The 21,833-nt window shown below is 51.9% G+C and overlaps 2 protein-coding genes and 2 non-coding genes across 5 annotated transcripts in view; all 4 read right to left on the reverse strand.

The window, feature by feature from the left end:
* Positions 1 to 4,490: 4,490 nt before the first annotated feature.
* On the reverse strand, positions 4,491 to 9,374 carry RPS3 (ribosomal protein S3). The gene is made up of 7 exons (XM_056490652.1): positions 9,246 to 9,374; positions 8,376 to 8,506; positions 8,189 to 8,282; positions 7,332 to 7,426; positions 6,609 to 6,796; positions 5,210 to 5,406; positions 4,491 to 4,559 (listed from the first exon to the last, which is right to left on the reverse strand). The coding sequence occupies exons 1-6, from the start codon at positions 9,273 to 9,275 to the stop codon at positions 5,213 to 5,215; spliced, it is 732 nt and encodes a 243-aa protein (XP_056346627.1). The 5' UTR covers positions 9,276 to 9,374; the 3' UTR covers positions 4,491 to 4,559; positions 5,210 to 5,212.
* Positions 5,726 to 5,872, reverse strand: LOC130260961 (small nucleolar RNA SNORD15). Its single transcript, XR_008841890.1, has one exon. It is a non-coding gene; the product is annotated as a small nucleolar RNA SNORD15 (small nucleolar RNA).
* LOC130260846 (small nucleolar RNA SNORD15) lies at positions 6,915 to 7,060 on the reverse strand. The gene has a single exon (XR_008841849.1). It is a non-coding gene; the product is annotated as a small nucleolar RNA SNORD15 (small nucleolar RNA).
* Positions 9,375 to 19,372: 9,998 nt separating the features above from the next.
* The window catches only part of FCHSD2 (FCH and double SH3 domains 2), a 119,021-nt gene continuing 116,560 nt past the window's right edge, over positions 19,373 to 21,833 (reverse strand). For both annotated transcript variants that reach the window (XM_056502889.1, XM_056502880.1), the window contains exon 20: positions 19,373 to 21,660. In XM_056502889.1, the coding sequence (XP_056358864.1) occupies positions 21,577 to 21,660 (84 nt within the window). In that variant the 3' untranslated portion in view covers positions 19,373 to 21,576. The remainder of the gene's footprint in view (positions 21,661 to 21,833) is intronic.

The following is a 21,833-nucleotide window of genomic DNA, read 5'->3' on the forward strand; positions in this document are numbered from 1 at the left end:
ATTTGGTGTGGCACCCAAACTACTTCCGGCCGGCCGCCATCTTTGGTGTGACAAGCTGTACTTCCGGTTGGCCGCCGTCTTTGGTGTGGCAGGCGCTGCTTGTGGTCGCTGTTGCTGAGCCCACAGATCGTGTCCGCACGTCTGAAAATGCCGCAGAAAATGGCGCCAGATGGGCTGCGTTGGCATCGGGGTAGCAAGTAGGCAGCCTATAAGACAGACCCGGGTCTTTGATTTCCCGCCCTTTTTGCGGCCCTCTTAGGAAGGTCAATCGACTACCAACTGGGCAGCCATATTAGTAGTGGCGTTGCGTCATTTCCGCATTTTCCGACAGCCATCTTTGGTGTGTCAGAAGCCCGTTCTTGTCAGCCGCCATCTTTGGTGTGGCAGAGGTCGCTTCCGGTAGTCCGCCATATTTGGTGTGGCAGACCCGACTTCCGTTTGCTCGCCATCTTTGGTGTGGCGGAAGCCACTTCCAGTCGCCCGCCATCTTTGGTGTGGCAGATGTCACTTCCGGGTGACCGCCATCTTTGGTGTGGCAGACGCTACTTCCGGTTGCCCGCCATCTTTGGTGTGGCAGATGTCGCTTCCGGTCACCCGCCATCTTTTGTTTGGCAGACGTCACTTCCGGTTGACCGCCATATTTGGTGTGGCCGGTGCCATGGCAGTGCTGCCGCCTGTGGGCACAGCGCGGTGCTGCAGCCGCTGCTCGGTGGTGGGAGGCGCGTGCTGGCACCTGCCGGACCCGGGTTGGACTTCCGCCACGCTCAAGATGGCGGCGCCGCAGAACCATGGACGAGAGAGAGGCGTCCCTGTTGCTGTCCGCCGCCACTCGCAACGGCGCCGACCGGCACCGGCGCCGCTGACCCCACATCCCGCGTCCTGGCGCCAGGAATGGCGGCGGAGTATGGCGGAGAGAGCGCGGGATCGGGGCCGGGTTCAGGCAGCGCACGGACAGACGCCGTTGTGAGGGGCGGGGGCCTGCACGGTACCACAGCGAAGAAAGCAGCGGAGTGGAAATGGTTTATGCCACACCAAAGATGGCGGCTGACAAGAACCGGCTTCTGCCACACCAAAGATGGCGGGTACCCGGAAGTTACGTTACTTCTGGCTGCCTGCCATATTTGGTGTGGCAGACGTCACTTCCGGATACCCGCCATCTTTGGTGTGGCAGAAGCCGGTTCTGGTTAGCCGCCATCTTTGGTGTGGCAGACGCCGGTTCTTGTCACCCGCCATATTTGGTGTGGCAGACGTCACTTCCTGTCGCCCGCCATCTTTGGTGTGGCCGCCGTAACTTCCGTGTATCCGCCATCTTTGGTGTGGCAGAAGCCTGTTCTTGTCAGCCGCCATCTTTGGTGTGGCATAAACCATTTCCAATCCGCTGCTTTCTTCACTGTGGTATCCTGCAGGCCCCCGCCCCTCACAACGGCGTCTGTCCGTGCGCTGCCTGAACCCGGCCCCGATCCCGCGCTCTCTCCGCCATACTCCGCCGCCATTCCTGGCGCCAGGACGCGGGAGGTGGGGTCAGCGGCGCCGGTGCCGGTCGGCGCCGTTGCGAGTGGCGGCGGACAGCAACAGGGACGCCTCTCTCTCGTCCATGGTCCTGCGGCGCCGCCATCTTGAGCGTGGCGGAAGTCCAACCCGGGTCCGGCAGGTGCCGGCGCGCGCCTCCCACCACCGAGCAGCGGCTGCAGCTCCGCGCTGTGCCCACAGGCGGCAGCACTGACAGACTCAGGAATGGCTGCAGTACCGCGCTGTGCCCACAGGCGGCAGCACTGACAGACTCAGGAATGGCTGCAGTACCGCGCTGTGCCCACAGGCGGCACTGAGAGCTCAGGAATGGCTGCAGCACCGCGCTGTGCCCACAGGCGGCAGCACTGAGAGCTCAGGAATGGCTGCAGCACCGCGCTGTGCCCACAGGCGGCAGCACTGAGGGGCTCAGGAATGGCTGCAGCACCGCGCTGTGCCCACAGGCGGCAGCACTGAGAGCTCAGGAATGGCTGCAGCACCGCGCTGTGCCCACAGGCGGCAGCACTGAGAGCTCAGGAATGGCTGCAGCACCGCGCTGTGCCCACAGGCGGCAGCACTGAGAGCTCAGGAATGGCTGCAGCACCGCGCTGTGCCCACAGGCGGCAGCACTGAGAGCTCAGGAATGGCTGCAGCACCGCGCTGTGCCCACAGGCGGCAGCACTGACAGACTCAGGAATGGCTGCAGCACCGCGCTGTGCCCACAGGCGGCAGCACTGAGAGCTCAGGAATGGCTGCAGCACCGCGCTGTGCCCACAGGCGGCAGCACTGACAGACTCAGGAATGGCTGCAGCACCGCGCTGTGCCCACAGGCGGCAGCACTGAGAGCTCAGGAATGGCTGCAGCACCGCGCTGTGCCCACAGGCGGCAGCACTGAGAGCTCAGGAATGGCTGCAGCACCGCGCTGTGCCCACAGGCGGCAGCACTGACAGAGCTCAGGAATGGCTGCAGCACCGCGCTGTGCCCACAGGCGGCAGCACTGAGAGCTCAGGAATGGCTGCAGCACCGCGCTGTGCCCACAGGCGGCAGCACTGACAGAGCTCAGGAATGGCTGCAGCACCGCGCTGTGCCCACAGGCGGCAGCACTGACAGAGCTCAGGAATGGCTGCAGCACCGCGCTGTGCCCACAGGCGGCAGCACTGACAGAGCTCAGGAATGGCTGCAGCACCGCGCTGTGCCCACAGGCGGCAGCACTGAGAGCTCAGGAATGGCTGCAGCACCGCGCTGTGCCCACAGGCGGCAGCACTGACAGAGCTCAGGAATGGCTGCAGCACCGCGCTGTGCCCACAGGCGGCAGCACTGAGAGCTCAGGAATGGCTGCAGCACCGCGCTGGGCCCACAGGCGGCAGCACTGAGAGCTCAGGAATGGCTGCAGCACCGCGCTGTGCCCACAGGCGGCAGCACTGAGAGCTCAGGAATGGCTGCAGCACCGCGCTGTGCCCACAGGCGGCAGCACTGAGGGGCTCAGGAATGGCTGCAGCACCGCGCTGTGCCCACAGGCGGCAGCACTGAGAGCTCAGGAATGGCTGCAGCACCGCGCTGTGCCCACAGGCGGCAGCACTGACAGACTCAGGAATGGCTGCAGCACCGCGCTGTGCCCACAGGCGGCAGCACTGACAGAGCTCAGGAATGGCTGCAGCACCGCGCTGTGCCCACAGGCGGCAGCACTGAGAGCTCAGGAATGGCTGCAGCACCGCGCTGTGCCCACAGGCGGCAGCACTGAGAGCTCAGGAATGGCTGCAGCACCGCGCTGTGCCCACAGGCGGCAGCACTGAGGGCTCAGGAATGGCTGCAGCACCGCGCTGTGCCCACAGGCGGCAGCACTGACAGGGACAGAGAGAGAAGCGAAGTCAAAAAGTAGAGTCCTAATCCTTCAAAAAATCCTCCTAAACGAATGCCCCAAAATACCCCCTGCCCCTAACCAAATAAAAACCAAAAAAACCCCCTTTAGACATATTAAAAAAATAGATCTATTTTTTCATAATTTATATTCATATTTGATACATATTTTATGTATTAAATTTAATTTATATCATTACATCTATACAATGTTATTTTTACTTATTATATATATTATCTGTTACTAATATTTATTTATATTTTATGCATATTTGTATCTTTATGTACTTTTATTTTTTGGTATTATTTATTAAAAATCCTTGCCTCTAATCAAATAAACAAATACCCCTTTATTTTAAACTACATTAAAAGATATTTTTCATTTTCATATCTGCAATTTATATATTTATATTCTGTATATAAGAATATATTCTGTATATAAGAATATATACTGTATTATTTATATTATACCCTACATATATTCATTTATATTTTATATATATTTATACTTAGGTATATTTATGTAAGCACAGGGATAGAGACAGAGACACAGCCAGGACAGAGGCTCACCAAAAAGGGAGCAGCACTGGGCAGCAGTCAGACTGGGCACAGCTCCTTTAGCACAATACTTACACATAGAAGCAATTCCCTCCTTTGCATCTTGTTTTTATTTAACCCCCCCACAACTCAATTCATATCACAAGGGATGTGCAATCCTGCCTTTTCCCTGTGCAGTGTTTGTACAGAGGACCTGGGCCCAGCAGGCACTCGTGAGTCATTGAAGAAATCCTGGTTTGAATTTCAAAGGTTCTTCTTCTGGCACTGCAGGTTTGCAGATCTGGGCTGGCATGTTTGACTCCCCTCACGGCCACAGTCAAGAACAATTAATCAGATTTTGCAGAGAATTCCCATTAAAACTCAGCTATAATCAGTGAGCAGAAAATCCTTTGGGGTTCAGTTCCATCTCTCACCTCTTCCAAGTGGAGGGAAGATGGGAAGACGGCCTTTTGTCTCACATCACAGCAGCAGTTGGATCAGGGATTATTTTTTTTTTATTTAATAAATGGGTAATAAAAAAAATAAACCAGGTCTGAGATAAATGAAAGAAAAAGCACCTTCACAAACACTGTCTTTTGTGATTTTATTAAGAGATGTTTTCAGGACAGACAAGCTGCTGGTTGCAGATGTTACAAACCCTACAAGGAGAAACAAAACAGTCAGTGAGCTGGGGGCAAACTCTTTTCCATAACCATCATCCTATCCCAAACAAAGAACAAACCAAGCTTTCCACTCAAACTGCATTTCTCATTTCCTGCTTTTTGTCCAATCACACCCCTTTTTCCCACTAAGGCAGATCTTGCCAGATTCCTTGGTAAGACTTCAAACCATGATTACTTCCTTACAAAAGCAGCCTCCCAACTGTTCTCATGTGGCTTCTAAGACTATCCCAAACTGGATCCTGGGGCAGGACAGGATGGATTTATGAGGAATATATTCCCTGTGCTGCCAGCTGCACACTGGTAGCAGCTGGTACAACACCAACACATCCAAGGCACCCAAGCCAAGTCACTCCAAGTGTAATAATCCAAGGTCTCAAAATCCATGCTGGATAACACAACACAGAGCAAAGCATGTGGACAGATCAATCCTCTCCAGAGGAGTGTTCTGAGCTGCTTTGCCACATGCCTTGAACCCTGTCCCTTCCAGCAGTGCAGTGCCCAAAGCCAACCCTGCTCACTGTGCTGGGCACAACACAAAATCCCAGCATTCCAGTGGATTTGGTGGCCTGATCCTTTTCTCCATGGATCCCCAGCACACCTCCCTCCCACTGCTCCCAGGCACTTACCCCTCAGGCAGTGGGCACTGGCTGAGGCATGGCTGGCTGCTCTGGTTTGCCACCTTTCTGCTCTGAAATGGGGGTGGTGGGCAAAATCTCTTCTTTGGGTTCCACAATGCTGACGTGGTCTGGCAGAGGCTTTTTGGGGCCAATCTTTCCACTGGGGTCCCAAGGCAACATAATCTTTACTTTGATTCCCAGTACTCCTGCAGAGAGTGACAGGACAAGGGAGACAAAACAGATCAAGCACAGGATCACAGGGAGGAGCACCAAGGTTACAAAGTACCTCTGTACAATGAAAGTCTGCAACAGTAACACAGATATGCTACAGCTTAAAAATCTAATTACTGCACCTTTAAATCAGTGCTGTGAATTCAGGCAACTGAAAGTTGGATATCCCAAGTGATTCAATTCACAGCCTTGGCTGACTGCACTTCTACTCTAAACTCATTCTAAGCCTGGTTTTAAACTCTGTCCTCTACCTCAGCTCATTTTTCTAGGAAGTTCCCCTTTTTATTTTTCATCCCTTCTCAGACAAATGCCTCTAAATCATCCAATGAGCAGGACACCCTGGCCAAGGCAGGCCTGGCACAGCACCACAGAACGTGGCACAGAGCAGGCTGCAGTGACAGAGGATGTCCCTTCTGACTCGTCATCGTATCATCACCGAAGGGAAGGTGAACAGCCCAGCCTCTGCTGGTATCCCTACACCAGGAATTCTGCAACTAATTAACCCAAAGCCAGTTAAGACACACAAGTCATTTGTGTTTCACCAGGAGGGAGAACAGGTAGAAGCAGCTTTAGCTGGGAAGACTGTCTGACACTTGGAGCACCCCTGTTCTTTCTGCCCATCCTGAGGAGCCAGGAAAACCAGAATCCCAGCTGCCAAGGACTCTTAAACCCTCTTAAAGGCAACAGGCAATTCATCTGGAAGTTGTCACCAGCCTCAGAGGCTTCAGGACACAAGTGAGAGTGTTTGGAAAATCTACAGCTACATTCCCAGCTGGAAACATTCAAACCCCATCAGCAGAGAAGTGGATGACCTGGGGTGACCATACCAGCTGCTGAAGGCATCTTGGCTTTCCATTCCCATACTTCTGTAATGTAACATTCAAATCCCACAATGAGAGTTCAAAAGCCCAAGAAATCAGGATTTTCAGAATCTGAACAATGCACAGCAGCACAACTGAACTACTCAATGAGATCAGAGGTGCATCAAAACCACGAGTTTCAACCCATGGGTGCCAACATCCATCCTGCCGGTGAGAGATTTCCAAGGTGCAGGAAGGGGATGCCAGGAGCTGAGATTTTCTGTCTCTGAAGCTCTAGAGAAGTGCCCTGGTTTGAAGGACAGGTGTCTCACTCGAGGCCAGCAGAGCCGCCAAGGGCTCTGCGTGCCAGGACTCACCCTGCCGGAGCAGGACGTGGCGCACGGCCGTGTCCACGTAGTAATTCACGGGGTCCCCGCTGTGGATCATCAGGCCATCCACAAACTTCATGGACTTGGCCCTCTGCCCCCGGAGCTTGCCGGACACGACGACCTCGCAGCCCTTGGCCCCGCTCTCCATGATGAAGCGCAGGACACCGTAGCAGGCTCTGCAGGGAGAGGACAGCCCAGCCATGAGCCCGCTCTGCCACACCCACGGGGCTCCCTGGAGGAATCTTCACCACAATTCCCATCTCAGTTTCGTGCGTCAGGAGTGCAGCTCCCATCCCTTCTCAGACAAATGCCTCTAGATCACTCACTGGTGACAGGAGCTGCTGCTGAAGGGTCTCATGCAGCACCACAGAACGTGACACAGCAGAGGCTCCCCCAGCAGAGCCACCTGCCTCTGACTCGTCATCGTCTCATCACCGAGGGGATGTGAGAGCAGGGCCACAGCACAGCCACAAGGCCTGAAATGCTGTTTGCTTCACTCCTCCACCCATGTACTCCCAAAGGAACAGATGCAGCTTTATGTCACACAGACAGCCTGCAACCAGACATACCACAACACTCAGAAGTAACTGTGCACTGCACAGAGCCTTCAGTGCAGCATTACCAGGTTAAGCCTTTGAACTGCAGAGGAGGCGTTCTCTGGGAATGGAGCTGGAACCCCAGAGCTGCCCCAGAGGCAGCTGCTGCACTCACCTGCGCACAGCCAGCCCTCCCAGGAGCTTGTAGCGCAGGGACTCGGCCTGGGCGATGGCGCACAGCCCCCTCGTGGCCACCTTCTCGGCGTAGAGCTGCACAGGAGAGAGGCACACTCACAGCACGGCTCCTTCCAGGGCAGCCACACAATCACACTATGCTCTGGCTTCCAAGGATCACCCAGTGCCACCCCTGCCATGGGCACGGACACTGCCACTAGACTGGGCTGGTCCAACCCAGCCTTGGACAATCCAGCGATCCAGAGCAGCCACAGCTTCTCTGGGCACCCTGTGGCAGTTCCTCACCACCCTCACAGGAAATTTAACTTTTACTTTAGCACAACACAGGAGCTTCATTCTACTCTACACCCCACATTAACTGCTACAGCCCAGTTAACCCTCCCACGTTTACAGGCAGCAGCTGTATCCTATATTCCCTTCCCTGTAAAATGGGATCCAGCAGCACCAGCCAAGGTGCAATAAATGAGCACCAGCCCAGCACACACACTATCCCCCTCCACCCCTGATTTGCTTCAGAGCAAGGAGCTAGTAACAGGAGCAGATTTCATGGAATAGAACTACAGAATCCTCTGGGTTGCAGGAACCCTTCAAAGGACACCTGGTCCAACCCTCCCCTGGGAAAACACCCCTAACATCAAGGATCAAAAATAACCGATGTGTCACTTTACATTCTGTTTCTCAAAGATCCTTGGCAGCAGAACAGTTTCTTTGTAACTCATTTTGTATTGTGCAGGAGTAAGTAACACATGGCCCAAGTTATCCTGAAACCACCTCTCAGAAGACACAGTCCTGCCACCACAAACCCAAGTGCACCACGAGTTCCTGAGGCAGTTTTACCTCCACGCTTCCCTCGGGGAATCCAAACCTCTTCTGCACCACAGCTGTCAGCTCCCGGATCCGGCGCCCCTTCTCTCCCAGGACATTCTGAGTCCTGTGGGAAAATACAGGACAAGTGAGGAAAGTGTCCCCAGGAGTGGGACTGGAGCCACCCCAAAGAGCCTTCAGCTCAGGAAGGCTGAGTTACCTGGTGGCAAGGATGATAATCTCAGTCCTGGTCGGAGTGACCCGGACCTCCACTCCGGAGTAGCCATCCTCGGCCAGCTCCCGAGTCAGGAACTCGTTCAGCTCAGCTTTGAAGATGCCATCAGCGACAAACTGAAAGGCAAATGGACAAAGTCAAGGTCTTGTCACATTCTGAACTTGAGAGCAATTCGCCTAAATTTCTCCTGCAGCCTGACAGCCTCTCCTGACAACTTCCTCCTCCTCGGAGAGAAATGGAAGGGACCACAAGGAACTCCCAGTCCAATTTTCACATGAACATCCCAGGGACTGAACCCACAAGCTCGACTTTAACAGCACCGGGCTCTGCCCCCTGAGCCAACCTCCGGCTGCAGCAGCGAGCAAAAGCCCCGTTCCCTCAAGTTCTCAGGAATAATCCACTCCCAGCAGGAGCCTACACCAACCACTGCCCGACCCACAGCTGCGATCACAGCTCTCTGCTGTAATTCGGGAGTAATTTAAGGGAAACCACTTGCGGGGTCAGCTCCGTTTCCCAGCCCGCTGGAAGCTGCAGCTGGGACTCCTGACAGCCCGAGCCCCGCTGGCTCCCGGGACAGGCAGTGCCCTGTGCTCCGGGCGAACCGCACACCCTTCCCAGCGGCAGCAATATTAAACCCGCCAGTCCCGGCTGCCAGCGCCGTCCGCACCGCTGAGCGGCCGAGCGCCCGCTCCATCCCGCCGCCATGTTCCCCGCCGGGCCCCGCGCCGCATCCGCCGCCATCCTCCCCCGCCCGCCGCCGCCGCCCGCCGCGCCCCCGCCCCGCCGCCCGCTGGGGCCGCCGCGGGCGATGCGGCAGCGGCCGCGGCTGCGGGAGATGCGTGCGGCCGCGCTCACCTTGCGCTTCTTGGAGATCTGCACCGCCATGATGAGCCGCGGCCCGGCGGAAAGGAGGGAGCGGGCCCGCGGGCGGCGCTATATCCGCCTTCCGCCGCGTCCCATTGGCTCGCCGCCGGCACGGCGGGCGGCGCGGGGCACGATGGGAGATGTAGTCTCTGTAGTCTCTGCCGCGCCGCCATCTTGGGGAGGGCTGAGCCGCGTGTGTCCCAAACCAGCGTTAAACGGACGCGGGAAACAGCGGTGTATAAAATAAAACACATAAATGATAACTCACCCCGGGCTTGTACCTGGAGACCCGCTCTGCCCAGTCGTTGCTGTCAGAGGGTGCTCTGCTGTTTTACAGGAGTCACAGCATGGTTTGGGTGGGAAGTGACCTTACAGCTCATCCCATCCCACCCCCTGCCATGGGCAGGAACATCTTCACTGTCCCAGGCTGCTCCAAAACCTGTCCAGCCTGGCCTCGGACACTTCAGGGATCCAGGGGCAGCCACAGCTGCTCTGGGCACCTGTGCCAGCCCTGCCCACCCTGCCAGGGAGCAATTCCTGCCCAATATCCCATCCAGCCCTGCCCTGTGGGGAAGCCATTCCCTGTGTCCTGTCACAACGCTTTTTTAATGGTTTAGGGATTGTAGAGGATTACAAAAATAATACCAATAATGGGTAGGGTTGATGCACAGCCTCTAGGAAGCGGAAATTTAAACTGCGTTTTATCATGGATGTTATTACAGTTTGCAGTTGGACCTGGTGATCTTAAGGTCCTTTTCCAACCTACAGTGATGCTGTGAAAATGCTCACAGCCATAGCAGGAACACGGCAGGACCAGTAAAAGCCAGGGAAAAGCCTGGTTTGCCACTAGATGTCAGCGCAGACACTTCCCAGGCTGGGAAAAGCTCTTCCCCCGGGATTCCCTTACCCAGAACTGGAGGGATGCACTTGGCAAAGGCAGGTGGCAGTGAGGAATTGTGTCCCCTCCTGTCACCAAACACCTTTGTCTCGCTTCTGGTGTATCCTGCCCTTCCTCGGGCAGCTCCTCCTGCTCTCCCTGAGCTAAGATTCTCTGTGCTATAAAGAACATCAGACTTTGGAGAAGTGTCCAGCAGCTGGGGGTGTCCCTGTGCAGGGATTGGAGCCCTCTGAGCCCTGGGCTCTCGGATAATTTTTCAGGAAAGACCCCCCAAGCTGCACAAACCCCACTCTGCTGAGGGGCTCACCAAATGTATTCCTGTATCATATAAAGACAGCACAAGGCACAACAGGAGGAAAAAGCCTGACCCTGACGCCTGTCCCCTTTTCCTTGGCCTTGTAAGGACAAACTATGTGCAATGTCAGCATTTCGGGGTCAGCACCCAGGGCTGGAGCCCGGCACCAAGCAGGGCCTGGGGGGTGTTTGGCACCAAGGGAATGTCCCCTGTCCCCAGACACGGCCTGGCTAAGCCAGTGAGCTTCACAGCCAGGGACATTCCAGTGCTGTCCCCAAACAGCAATGTGGGGTTCCTCCCTCAGCATCAGCATCCCTGGCTGCAGCCCAAGGCAGCCCTGGGTGATGCTCCCAGGTGCTGGGAATGGCTTCTGGGCTCGTTGGAGATCCCCTGCTCCCTGCAGGAGGGTTGGATTACATGACCTCTGAAGGTCCCTTCCAATCCAAGCCATTCTGTGACTCTGTGAATTCATCTCTGCTCCATCCCTGCCAAAACAGAGGCTGGCAACATCCCAAAAGAGCTGTGACACACCTGCACCCTTCTCCACACAGAGCTCAGGTGTGGTCCAGCAGTGCCTTCCCAGGCCCAACAGGGGCCTGGATCTACAGCAGGCCTGGGATAATCCATAAATCTCACTATGAGTGACACGGGACACTCAGGTTTCTGGGTCCCCACCCTTGGGGACTGCATCCCTGCTCCTCCCCATTTCCCACTTTTTTGTGGAGCCTGCATGAGAGGGCAGGGCTGCCTCACCACTGGCACAGGAGCTCCTTTTGTCCCCAGAGGACATCTAAGGGATGGAAAAACTTTGGGGTTTCTCCAGCCATGACCCTCCCTGGCACACCCCAGCTGGCCTCAGCTGGCACTAAAGCCTGGCTGCAGCGAGGATCTGCTCTTGGGCTGTGCATGCACAGCAGGAGCAGAATGAGGGCTGCACAGGAAGGATGTGGCACTTGGCAGCAGCAGGACCCCCTGTGCCCTGGGCAGGGCCCTGGCAGGTGCTGGGAGGTGGTGCCAGGTTCCCTCGCCGTGGGGGACACAGCTCGGAGCAGGTTTGGGAATCAGGAGCTGTCCTGCCTCCCCCCAGCTCCATTCACTGCCCAGACTGCAACGTGATTTATGGCAGCTGAGGCCACTGCACGGGCTCAATTAATCCAGAATCCCAGTGTTTGCTCCCCGGGAAGCTGGCTCCTGTTCAGGGCAGGCAGGAGGGGCTGGCAGCCCTCTGCAGGGAAAGGGCCAGCACAGCAGCACTTTCCCAGCTCCATGGCACGCTGGGGTTTGGGATGCCCTCTGCTTTCTGTGGGCACTGGGAACCACTGTCCTGCCTGGGAAGGTCCCTTGCTGCCCTCAGAATAAGGGGGATCCTGCCAGGGACTGTGCTGGCTCTGCAGGAGTGTCAGTAAACAGCCTTGGGGGCATCAGAAATACAAAAATACAGGCAGAAGCATGGCTGCTGGGCTCCCTCCAGCAGACACCTGCAGGATTTGGGGTGACTGCTCATGCCAGACCCCATCACCTCTCTGGACATGCCTGAGGAATTCAGGAATCTCCCTTGCAGGAGCCTGTTCCTTATGATTCCTCTGCATGCAAACACGAGCCATGGCGCTCCAGAGGGATTTGGACAGCCACATCCCAGCCTACATACCCACCCCTTTTTAGTGCAGGAATCAGCAGCCTAGGACAGAAAACCTTCCAAATCCCCTTCCCTACAACCATCAGAGGCACTGCAGAGCTAATGAATTTTCCCAGGGAGTAGCTGTGGAAAATGAAACCCAGGCTAGAGATGGACAAGATGAGATAGTTTGCATTAAATGAATGGAGATGGGTCCTGGAAGGTAATTCCAGCAGAGATAAGATGAATTGCAAGCACCAGTTGTAAAGCATTTGTAAAGTCTGACTCAAACAGGAATTTTACTGCAGGAGATGCTGTATTAGACTTCACTGCTGCAGTTGGAGCAGCTGCTACTGCCCAAGTTGTATAAACCCCTCACTGAGTTCCTCACCACTCCCTGGCACCTCTGGAAATCTTCCTGAGAAAAGTGCTCTGCCTTCCCACAGGGAGCAGCCCTTCTGGGCAGGGAGAGATGGAGGGAACAGGAGTCATGGCCACATTTACAGGCCTTCTGTAAACATTTCATACCTGGGAGAATTCACTGGACATGGGGAATAATTCCAGCAAAGCTTCTGGAGGCAGAGGAAGGTGGCAGGATCCTGCAGGACAGGGATGGAAAAGGGCACCGTGTTTCCAGGTAGAAACAGCTCTCAACTGCCCCAATCCCATCTCCTTCCCTGCAGCTGGAAGAGTGGGATGGAAACTTGGGCAGCACCAGCTCAGCTCCAGGCTAAAGATGAACAGCTGCTCTGGAGAGGTGTGTGTGACCTCCAGGAGAATCCACACCTCTGAGGCCACATTAAAGCTTGAAAACCAACAGCCAAATGGGCAAAACAGAAGCTGAGCACTGGAAGCTGTCTGGATTTAATCCAGGAGTTGCAGCACTCAGCAAGGTGTTAGTGAAGCACAGAGTCTGACCCAGAAGCCAACTCGATTGTAGTGCAGCCTGTTACCCCAACACAGCTGATAAATTGTTGGCAGTGTTTTAGTGGCTGCTCCCAAACGGCTCCATCACTTCAACACTTTCCTTTGGGCATCTGCCCCTCTAAACAGGATTTTGCTTCACTGCCTGGATTCACTTTAAGGACTTCAAACAGATTATTAAATAATTTAGACTTCCTTTACAAACAGGAAATGGAATAAGGATGCTGGGTGTGCTGTTCAGCTGGGAATCCTTGGGCTCATTACTGTTTAATGAACCCAGTGGCTGCTGGCAGAGGTCATTCCAGCAGCTCACACCCGGCCCCACGCTCTGGGTGAGGGATGTAAATTGAAACCTTAATGGGCATTTCCAGCAGAGCAGCTTGCCCTGGCACTGTCACCCTAGACCCAGCAGCTTCAGCAAGTGATTCTTAATCAGTTTTCAAGCCCCAGAACTAGGCTGAGGGCAGGAGGGGCTGTTTTGCCCCAGCACCACATTTTGTGATGATTTGCAGGTGCACTGAGGTAAGGCTGGTGACAAAGGCCATTCCCTGCTGATGTGACACACGAGGACAGGCCTGGAGGGACAGGACTTGGGGAATGGCTTCCCACTGCCAGAGATATCCATGGAGCCATCCATTGGGAGGATGGCACCCTGAGCACAGCTGAAGGGCTCTGCAGGCAGTGCAGCTGCAAGGACCTGCTGAGGCTGCAGCAGGAGCCAGCACAGCTCAGGTCTCCACCCCAGAGCCCCAGGGATCCCAGGACTGGGAATCCCAGCTCCCTGCTCGCAGGAGGGCAGCAGAACTGCTTTGCCAAGCTGAGCCTGGGCACTGTGGCAGCAGGGAGGGAGCTGCTGGTCCAGGAGCAGCCTGGCAATACCCAGCTCCATGCCCTCCCTGCTTTTCCCTCCTTTCCCTGCTTCTCCCTGTCTCCTCTCCAGCCCAGAGACACAGCCAGGGAGCAGCAGTGACAAACTGGCTGCTGGTCCAAGCACAAGGTTATTTTCTAGGACATTAAGCAGAACCCTTGGATGCCAGCTTGCAGGAGAGCCATGAAGAGGGACAAGACACCTGACCAGAATGTAAAAGCAGAGCTGCAAACCTAACACCTTTTTTTTTTTCCCCTTATCTGTTAAAAATAGCTTTACAGGGGAAGCTTAAAGCAGTGTGAGGGGCTGTTGGCTTTAGAAAATGAGCAGTTTCAGCAGAAATGTTCAGTGACCACCACCCAGAGAGCTCTGATTTTTGGTATCTCAGCCATTCACATCTTAAATTAAACATTCAAGCTGCAATGCAGCCCAGTGGTTTGGCAGGGGCTAATAAGAACCTGAAAATCTTTACCCAGCCTGCTTTTCTGTAGGAATAATAGCACTAACATCCCAGAATTATCTTCCCTTACATCTGGCTAGGACTCCAAATCAATAAATTGTCTCCTCACCCTCAGATTAGCTCGGTCAGGTAATTTTGAAAGCAGCAGCAGCAGTTCCCCACTGTTAGGCAGAGCAGCTCTGCCAGCTGAATTAACACGAGATCCCTTGTTATCCCAGAGCAATCCCACTCCAGCAGTGTCCTTGGGGAATAATTTGCACTGACCTCAACAATACTTTGTGGCAGTCTGGGAATCGGGAGTTCTGTATTTATAACTACTCATATTTATTGAATTTAATATTTGGATGAATATTTTGAATTAAATTTCTGTTTGGAAAGAAGAGAAAAAAATGGACAATAAAACTACCACCTATTTCTCTGGCAAAAAAAAAAAAAAAACAAAACAAAAAACAAACCCCAAACTCATAGTTTTTAGAAAAACATTTTGATTTTCCCTCCTGCCACTTTCATTCCTGGCTCAGCCTCAGCTCTGATGTCCCAAGCACCCCTCGAGTGCTCAGATCCTTTCACACAAATTCCTGGGAAGTCCAAGCACCCACTGCCTCCCCCTGTCTCTCTGCCCAAAGGAGCTTCCCTCTGCAGGGTCCTTCTCTCCTGGCATCCTGTCACTGGGTTTGTCATCTCCCACTCTCACTGATGTTCTTAGAACCCCACAGGTCCTTTGGCCACAGTCCCCTCTTGGTTCCTTCTCTTTTTGTCACACAAACCATCCCTTCATTGTTTTTATGGAGCAGCAGCCATTTCTGGCATCGAATTCCCAAGAAAAATGACAATTCTCTTTTAAACCCCACAGCAAAACCTGCAGCAGGAAATCCTGGGAGCACTGACAGGGTGATGGGTTAGAGCTGCCCCCTCCCCAGAAACCAAGATGTTTTTATGAAGTGGGATTAATACCACAATATCAGGGGTTTTTTTTAACCCCACAAAACTTATTTTTAAACCATCAGCTTCTCATGTCTCTTCCTGCAAGTTTATTCCAGGAGTTAATCCAGGATTGTTGCTGTTTCCAGACAGTGGCCCCCCTCCATCCCTTCCCTTTGCTAAGCAAGGAGGCCCCAGTCTTAGAGAAATTAATTAGTGCAGTAATTTGCCCAGGACACAGAGGAGAAGCCGAATTTGTCCCACTCTGCAGGATTCAGCTGAATAAAAAAGACAAATAGCTGTGCTGTGGGATTTTAAAAAGCTGCTGTCAGCATTCCCAATGCAACCAGACCTGGAAATTCATTCGTCTTTCACTAAACAATGGAAAAAGGAGAAGCAATTACAGTAGACAAAACTAATTACAGCAGAGCTGAAGCACAGCTCACAGCACTCACTCTTCAATCTGCATTCGAAAAGAAAGATCCAACCCCAAAACCACTCCAGCAAAAAAGGTGAAAATCTGGGAGTGGAATAAAAGCAATTTTGAAATAGAAGGGGTACTTCAGCATGGCACAGACTGGTTTTTGCAAGGAGAAACCTTCAGGTGGTGCTGGCAGTGCTTGGCAAACAGGACACAGGGGATTGTCCAGGGGTGCTGCCAGAGTTGGGGGCAGAAATGAGCTCCCAGTTCCTCCTCAGTGGGGCCCATTCCAGGTTCACCTCACACCCAGGTGAGTTCTGGATGGGAGGTTTTTTGGCTGCCAGAAGAACTGGAGCGTGGTGTTTATAATGCCAAGGGCTGGGGTCAGATCTCTGAGCATGATCCTTGGGGGTCCCTTCCAACTCAGAATATCCTGGGATCTCTGTGGAGCTCAACTTGCACACTCGTGGCTGAAGAGCTTCTCCTTCCATAGTGAAGACAAAGCTCTCCAAAGGTCAGGCTATCCCTGTTTCCTGATGCTCACAGCCATCCCTGCCTGACCTAGCACACCCTGGGAACATTCACATAGAATATCCAAAGAGAATCCAAAGCCTTCTGTAAAGCCTGTTTAATCCTTGGCCACGGTCCAGGCTGGTGAGAGGCAGTGACAGGTTCTGTGAGAGGCAATTCCTGATCCCCAGAGCTGGATGTCCCGTGGGCCTGGCTCCTGTTCCCTCTGGATCCCAGCTGGGAAACCCAGCAGGCAGCAAAAGGGAATTTTAAACAAAGTGGTGGAAGAACTGCTGCTTAACACAGAGAGGCTGGAAAATGGGTTGCAGGGAGAAAAGCTGAAGTGGGAAGAGCAGGAGGAATGGGATTGGGCTGTGGATGGTACAGACTGAAGCCCACTCCTGAGTCTCCATGGCCACTGCACAGCACTCAGCCCAACACTGCTCAGCACAGAGGTTCTCCCTGCCAGAGAATCCTCCAGGAAAATCCTTTCAGATCAAGGAGTCAAATAATTCCTCCAGCACTGCCAGGGCCACCACTGGCCCATGTCCCCAAGTGCCACATCCACAGAGCTTTAAATCCCTCCAGGGATGGGGACTCACCACTGCTCTGGGTGGCTGTGCCAATGCCTGAAAATCCTTTCAGACAAGATGTTTTTCCTCCTCATATCCAACTTAAACCTCCCCTGGCACAACTTGAGCCCATTTCCTCCTGCCCTCTGATTCTATTCTAGGATTCTCTACATTTTCAGCCCGGAGAAGAGAAGGATAAGGGGGAACTCTTTCATGTGCAGCAATACTGGAGGGGGGGTGCCAAGAGGATGGGGCCAGGCTCTTCCCAGCAGTGCCAGGATCTGAGGAGATGCACAGGCACCTGTCAGACCCACTCTCCCCCTCCTCCTCGTGCTGCTCCACCAGCCAGAGGGATTTCCCACCTCTCCATCCCGGTATCACTGCAGTGCTTTCTTTCATTTTCTGGCTGAAATGACCTGCAATGCAGAGGCTCACTTGCTGCACTGATCCTGCTGCCAGATCTGTAATCCTCAATCCCCCTGGGGAATGCCTGGAGTAGAAAACCACTTGGCATGGCAGGCACGTCAGCATTTTCCTGGCTGCATTTTTTATTGTCTCGTTGCTGCATCCCTGACTTCAGTTAAGTTTTCTTCCCTTTCATTCCTCACTTTCTCCAGCCTTCCCCAGTGCCTTCAACTGAGGTCTCAATATCCCTGAGCTCCCCCCTCTTGGAGACACCTGTCCAGTTGTGGGGGGACATTTAGTCCCATCCATCCCAGGATTTTCATGTAGAGCAACAGACCTGCAAATGGAAAAATGTGGGGAGACAGAACTCTTCCCTTGGCAGTGGCATCCCCTCCTTCTTGGGAGGCTCCAAAGGCTGACTGAGGTAGATTCCCTGTTAATCCTGCCCCTGCCATGCTGGGATTTACAAGTTATTAATTATAGGGACCTTGCTGGAAAAGCAGTGCAAGCTGCAGAGCAGCCAGATTTCCAAGAAGCATAAGATGCTTTATTTAGAGAAGATGGTGCAGTTTTTGTTTTCTTTTCTAATTACTATCAGCAGTGAGAGACATTTGTGCTATACAGGAAAGAAAAGTCGCCCACTTGCTTTGGTTCCTTTTAATATTTCCATAAAACAAACACAAAGAAACCCTGGCACGATTTGGAGTAAATACCACATCATTTACCCCATCTCTTCTACCCAATCTCAGTCCTAGTAACCTTTTTGAAAATCACTGAACTCCAGACTGGTTTGGGAGGGAAGGGACATTAGATCACCTCATTCCACCCCAGCCATGGCAGGGACACCTTCCACCGTCCCAGGCTGCTCCAAGCCCCATCCAGCCTGGCCTTGGGCACTGCCAGGGACCCAGGGGCAGCCACAGCTGCTCTGGGCACCTGTGCCAGGGCCTGCCCACCCTGCCAGGGAAGGATTTCCTCCTAATACCCAATCCATATCTGCATTCTTTCAGTTTAAAGCCAAAATCTGGGAACCAAAGCAATCAGAGGAAACCCTGGTTCTAACAGATCCTGCTGCTGACTTCCAGGGACCCACATTTCACCCTCTGCACTGGGAAAGCTCCCTAGATTCCTTCCCTTAACTATGGCCATCAGGAAATAGAGCCCTGGAGCCTTTGTGGCTCCTTAGCACCTCTCTTTGCCTCTAAGTGGTGGCTGTGTGCTGCTCACACCATGCCCATCTCTCACCTGCAGGAAAGGCACTGCAGGGAGAAGTGGTTTTCATGGAAATCTGTTTATGGCAGGATGGGATCACAGCACAACTGCTGCTGGTTGTTTTGGTAAGGAGAACAAGCAGTGGCATAAAAGGGGTCTGTTAAAAAGTGGAAGAAAGGAGAAGTGGAACAGCAGTTGAATTTGAGCATTAAAATAATTTTTAAGTTGTAGAGGCGATGAAAAGGACCCCAAGCAACAAACAAGAAGTGAAAAGAACAGAGCTGTCAAAGCAGCAAGGCAGGACAATAATTTTAGACGAGTACCACGAATCCATATAAAAAGGAGGAAAAATGGGATTTCTCAAACGAAGAGCCTGCAGGAGCTCAAGGGAAAAAAGTGAAAAAGGTCTGTGCAACAGCTCTGTGAGAAGAGTGGAAGTGAAAAAAGATCCAACTCAACCCCACAGCAAAAGTGCTGTGTTCCAGGAGGGAGAAACATCTCCAAAACAAGGGAGCATGTGGAAATTATGGATCATTTGGCACCTGCCACCTGGAGGAAACTGGGATTAGCCCAGCAAGGAGGTGGTCACTGGCAGGCAGCTTCTGAGTGCTGAGTGAGAAAATCCAACAGGGAAACGCAGCCCACAGGGGGATCCCAAAGCTGGAGAGGCCTGGGATACAGTGGGAATATTCCTGGCACAATTAGACAAATCAAGCCTATTAAGGGACAATCACTCTGAAGGGTTGTTATCAATCACTCCCCTCGCTTTCTTTAAGCAATTATCCTAATTGCATCAAGGCTATTAAGCAATTATTTTGATAACTGGAGCTTTGTTGCTGGCTCTTCATTTTTGGCAACGTTTTGTTCTTTGTACAAATGCCCCCTCCAAAAGCTGGCTTTAGGGATGTCCTTTTCCCAAAGCACAAGATTCACATTTCTCTGGAAAAGCACAATGCTGATTTTTATCCCTGGGTTTTCCCTCAATTCCCCCTCCCCAAATCTCCAGAGCACCAAGGATTTAGTTCCACTTTTTTATTATTCAACTTTTTATACATAATAAATACAAACTTTTTACAGCCAATATAAAGAAAGCATTTGCACTGATGCTTTCAGGGTGTACTGAGCTGTACACGATGCGACGGCCGATACATGCCCTGTATGAAGAAATCATAGTTAAAAAGGAGGCATCTTTTTACAACTTCTCTTCCTTTTTCTTTTTTCTTTTTTTTTTTTTTTTTGCTTTTTTTCACTTTCATTTTTTAAATAAAATTAGCAGCTCTTACAGAAAATATTTTAAAATACAACTAAAGAGACTTTTAAATAAAAATTTTCTGGATTTTTGAAAGTCCAGGTTTGAAGGACACAGAAAAACTGGCCAAAAGAATTGAACATGAACATTATGGCAAAAACTTGGTTTTCTTCTGCATTGTGAAGATCTCAAAATGTTTGCAAACAGTAATTTTTTTTTTTTAAACTTTTCTTTTTAAACTTAAGAATAAGTTTGATAAACACATAAAAAGACCTCAAACAGATCAACAGGACAAGAGGTGCAAAAGAAGGAATAATATGGAAAAGACTTCATTGGACAGTCACTGATTCCATAACTGATCCATGAATCGTCGACAGCCCCACTCTTGGTTGAAGATCCCACAGGGAAAGGAGACTGGCAAGCACTGGATGTCTCAGAGACCCAGCCTGGGTTGGGATTTCCAAGTATGTGCAAAGTTTAAGATAACATCTTGTTAGGTGAGTCGTTGGGTTTTTGTTCGAAATGCAGCCTCAAAAAATAGCCCTTGTTAGTAAACTAAAGGTAGAAAATTTACTGGCTTTGAAAAAAAAATCATGAAGACACATGAGAACCCATAAACAGCTCCAAACCCAGCCTTGGGATGACTTTGATCTGAAGTTTTCATCTGATGGAGAATGCTGACAATATTTTAGTCAGTACCAAAGAAAAACCTGTTTTCATCCAGTTTTTTCCTCTCCTCCAACCATTCCACTCCACGTTCAACTTCAGAATATTCTTTGCCCTTTTCTCTCAAAAAACCAAAATCCAAGCTCCTTTTCAGAGCTCTCTGAGGGGAATGTGAAACTTTTCCTCTCAGTTTCTTTTCTGACAGGAATTGGGCACATCTTGGGCACGAAGGTGGTGTGAAGGCAGAACCTGGAGCTGCTCCTGGCTCCCTGGCTTTGGCTGGTTAATGGGATTGAGGTGGGAAAAGGCTACAGGACCATCCAATGCAACAACTAAATGCATGTAAATACTCTAAATGCAACTGCTAACTCTAGAACTCAGGTGGTTTGATGACAAGGATACACTGCTAACATTGGATAATAAAGTACACAGCAATAACTGGGGCGAGTGACCCAAATGCTTTAAGAAAATAAAACAAACTCAACAAAAAAACCAAAATCCCCAAATCTGCTAAGAAAAAAAAGAAAAAAAAAAGAAAAAAAAGAAAAAGCAGCTCAATTTCCAGATCTAGACAAAATCTCATTTGCTTTTTTGCTTTTCTACCCGTTGGTTTCAGCTGTGGAAGAAGATGTTGCTGCTGGTTCAGCACCTCCATGTTAGATCCTCTACGAGTAAATGCACTGAGTAAACACAAAAATCCAAAGGCAGAATGTTCAGCTGTGAATCACTGACAAGGGGAGCACCCATGGAACGAACTCTTTTGCTTCTCCAGGAGATCATTTTCCCGTCTCTTCCTTTCTGCAGGGGGATTCAAGAGGAGCCAGCCTCTCCTTTAGACTTCTTTTTCTGTTCCCTTTTTCATTCTTCTGATGAATACCTGATCAGGCAGGTGATGCTACTGGAAGGATCCACAATCTTTAACACATTCCTATGGCAACAGTAATATACTGTACTAATGCACAGGAGCAAAGGATGCTAAGACTAAGCTGCATGAACAGGGCTCTTTCTTTGTCTCCACATAAAAATGGAGCATCTTCAGCCAAGAAAAAAAGCCAATCTTGGCCTGTCTTGGTTTGTGCTAAGAGAGGAAGAATGACGTAGAGAAATCCAAACAAACAACCAAAAAAACAAAAGGCACAAAATATTCATGACTGTGGGAAGGAATCCGCCAGGTCACTGCCACATAAAATCCTCCCTATCGCTGCTCTAGTCCAAGTCTTCATCATGCAAAGGTGCCTAAAAACGAGATTGACCAAAAGCTGTGTTTGGCCTTGATTGTAGCACTACTAATTAGCCAGTCCCCTCGTTAGACCAGAGTGATCTCCACGTCCTCGATCTTCTCCGTGGGCCGGCGGTGCTGCTGTGTCGGGGGGGGTGGAGCTGCTCGCACCTGCAACGTCCAGAACCAGCCTGTGACTACCACAAAATGGCCAAATTCCATCAGAAACCCCTCACAGAAATTCCCTGCACAGGCCTCCAGCCTCACCCCTCGAGGTGATGCAAACAAACAGTTTGTGTGCCCAGCTGGGACAGCACCAGTGCCCCCCAGCTCAGCCAGCAGGG

This window comes from Oenanthe melanoleuca, chromosome 1 (genome assembly GCF_029582105.1).
Source record: "Oenanthe melanoleuca isolate GR-GAL-2019-014 chromosome 1, OMel1.0, whole genome shotgun sequence".
Classification (NCBI taxonomy): domain Eukaryota; kingdom Metazoa; phylum Chordata; class Aves; order Passeriformes; family Muscicapidae; genus Oenanthe; species Oenanthe melanoleuca.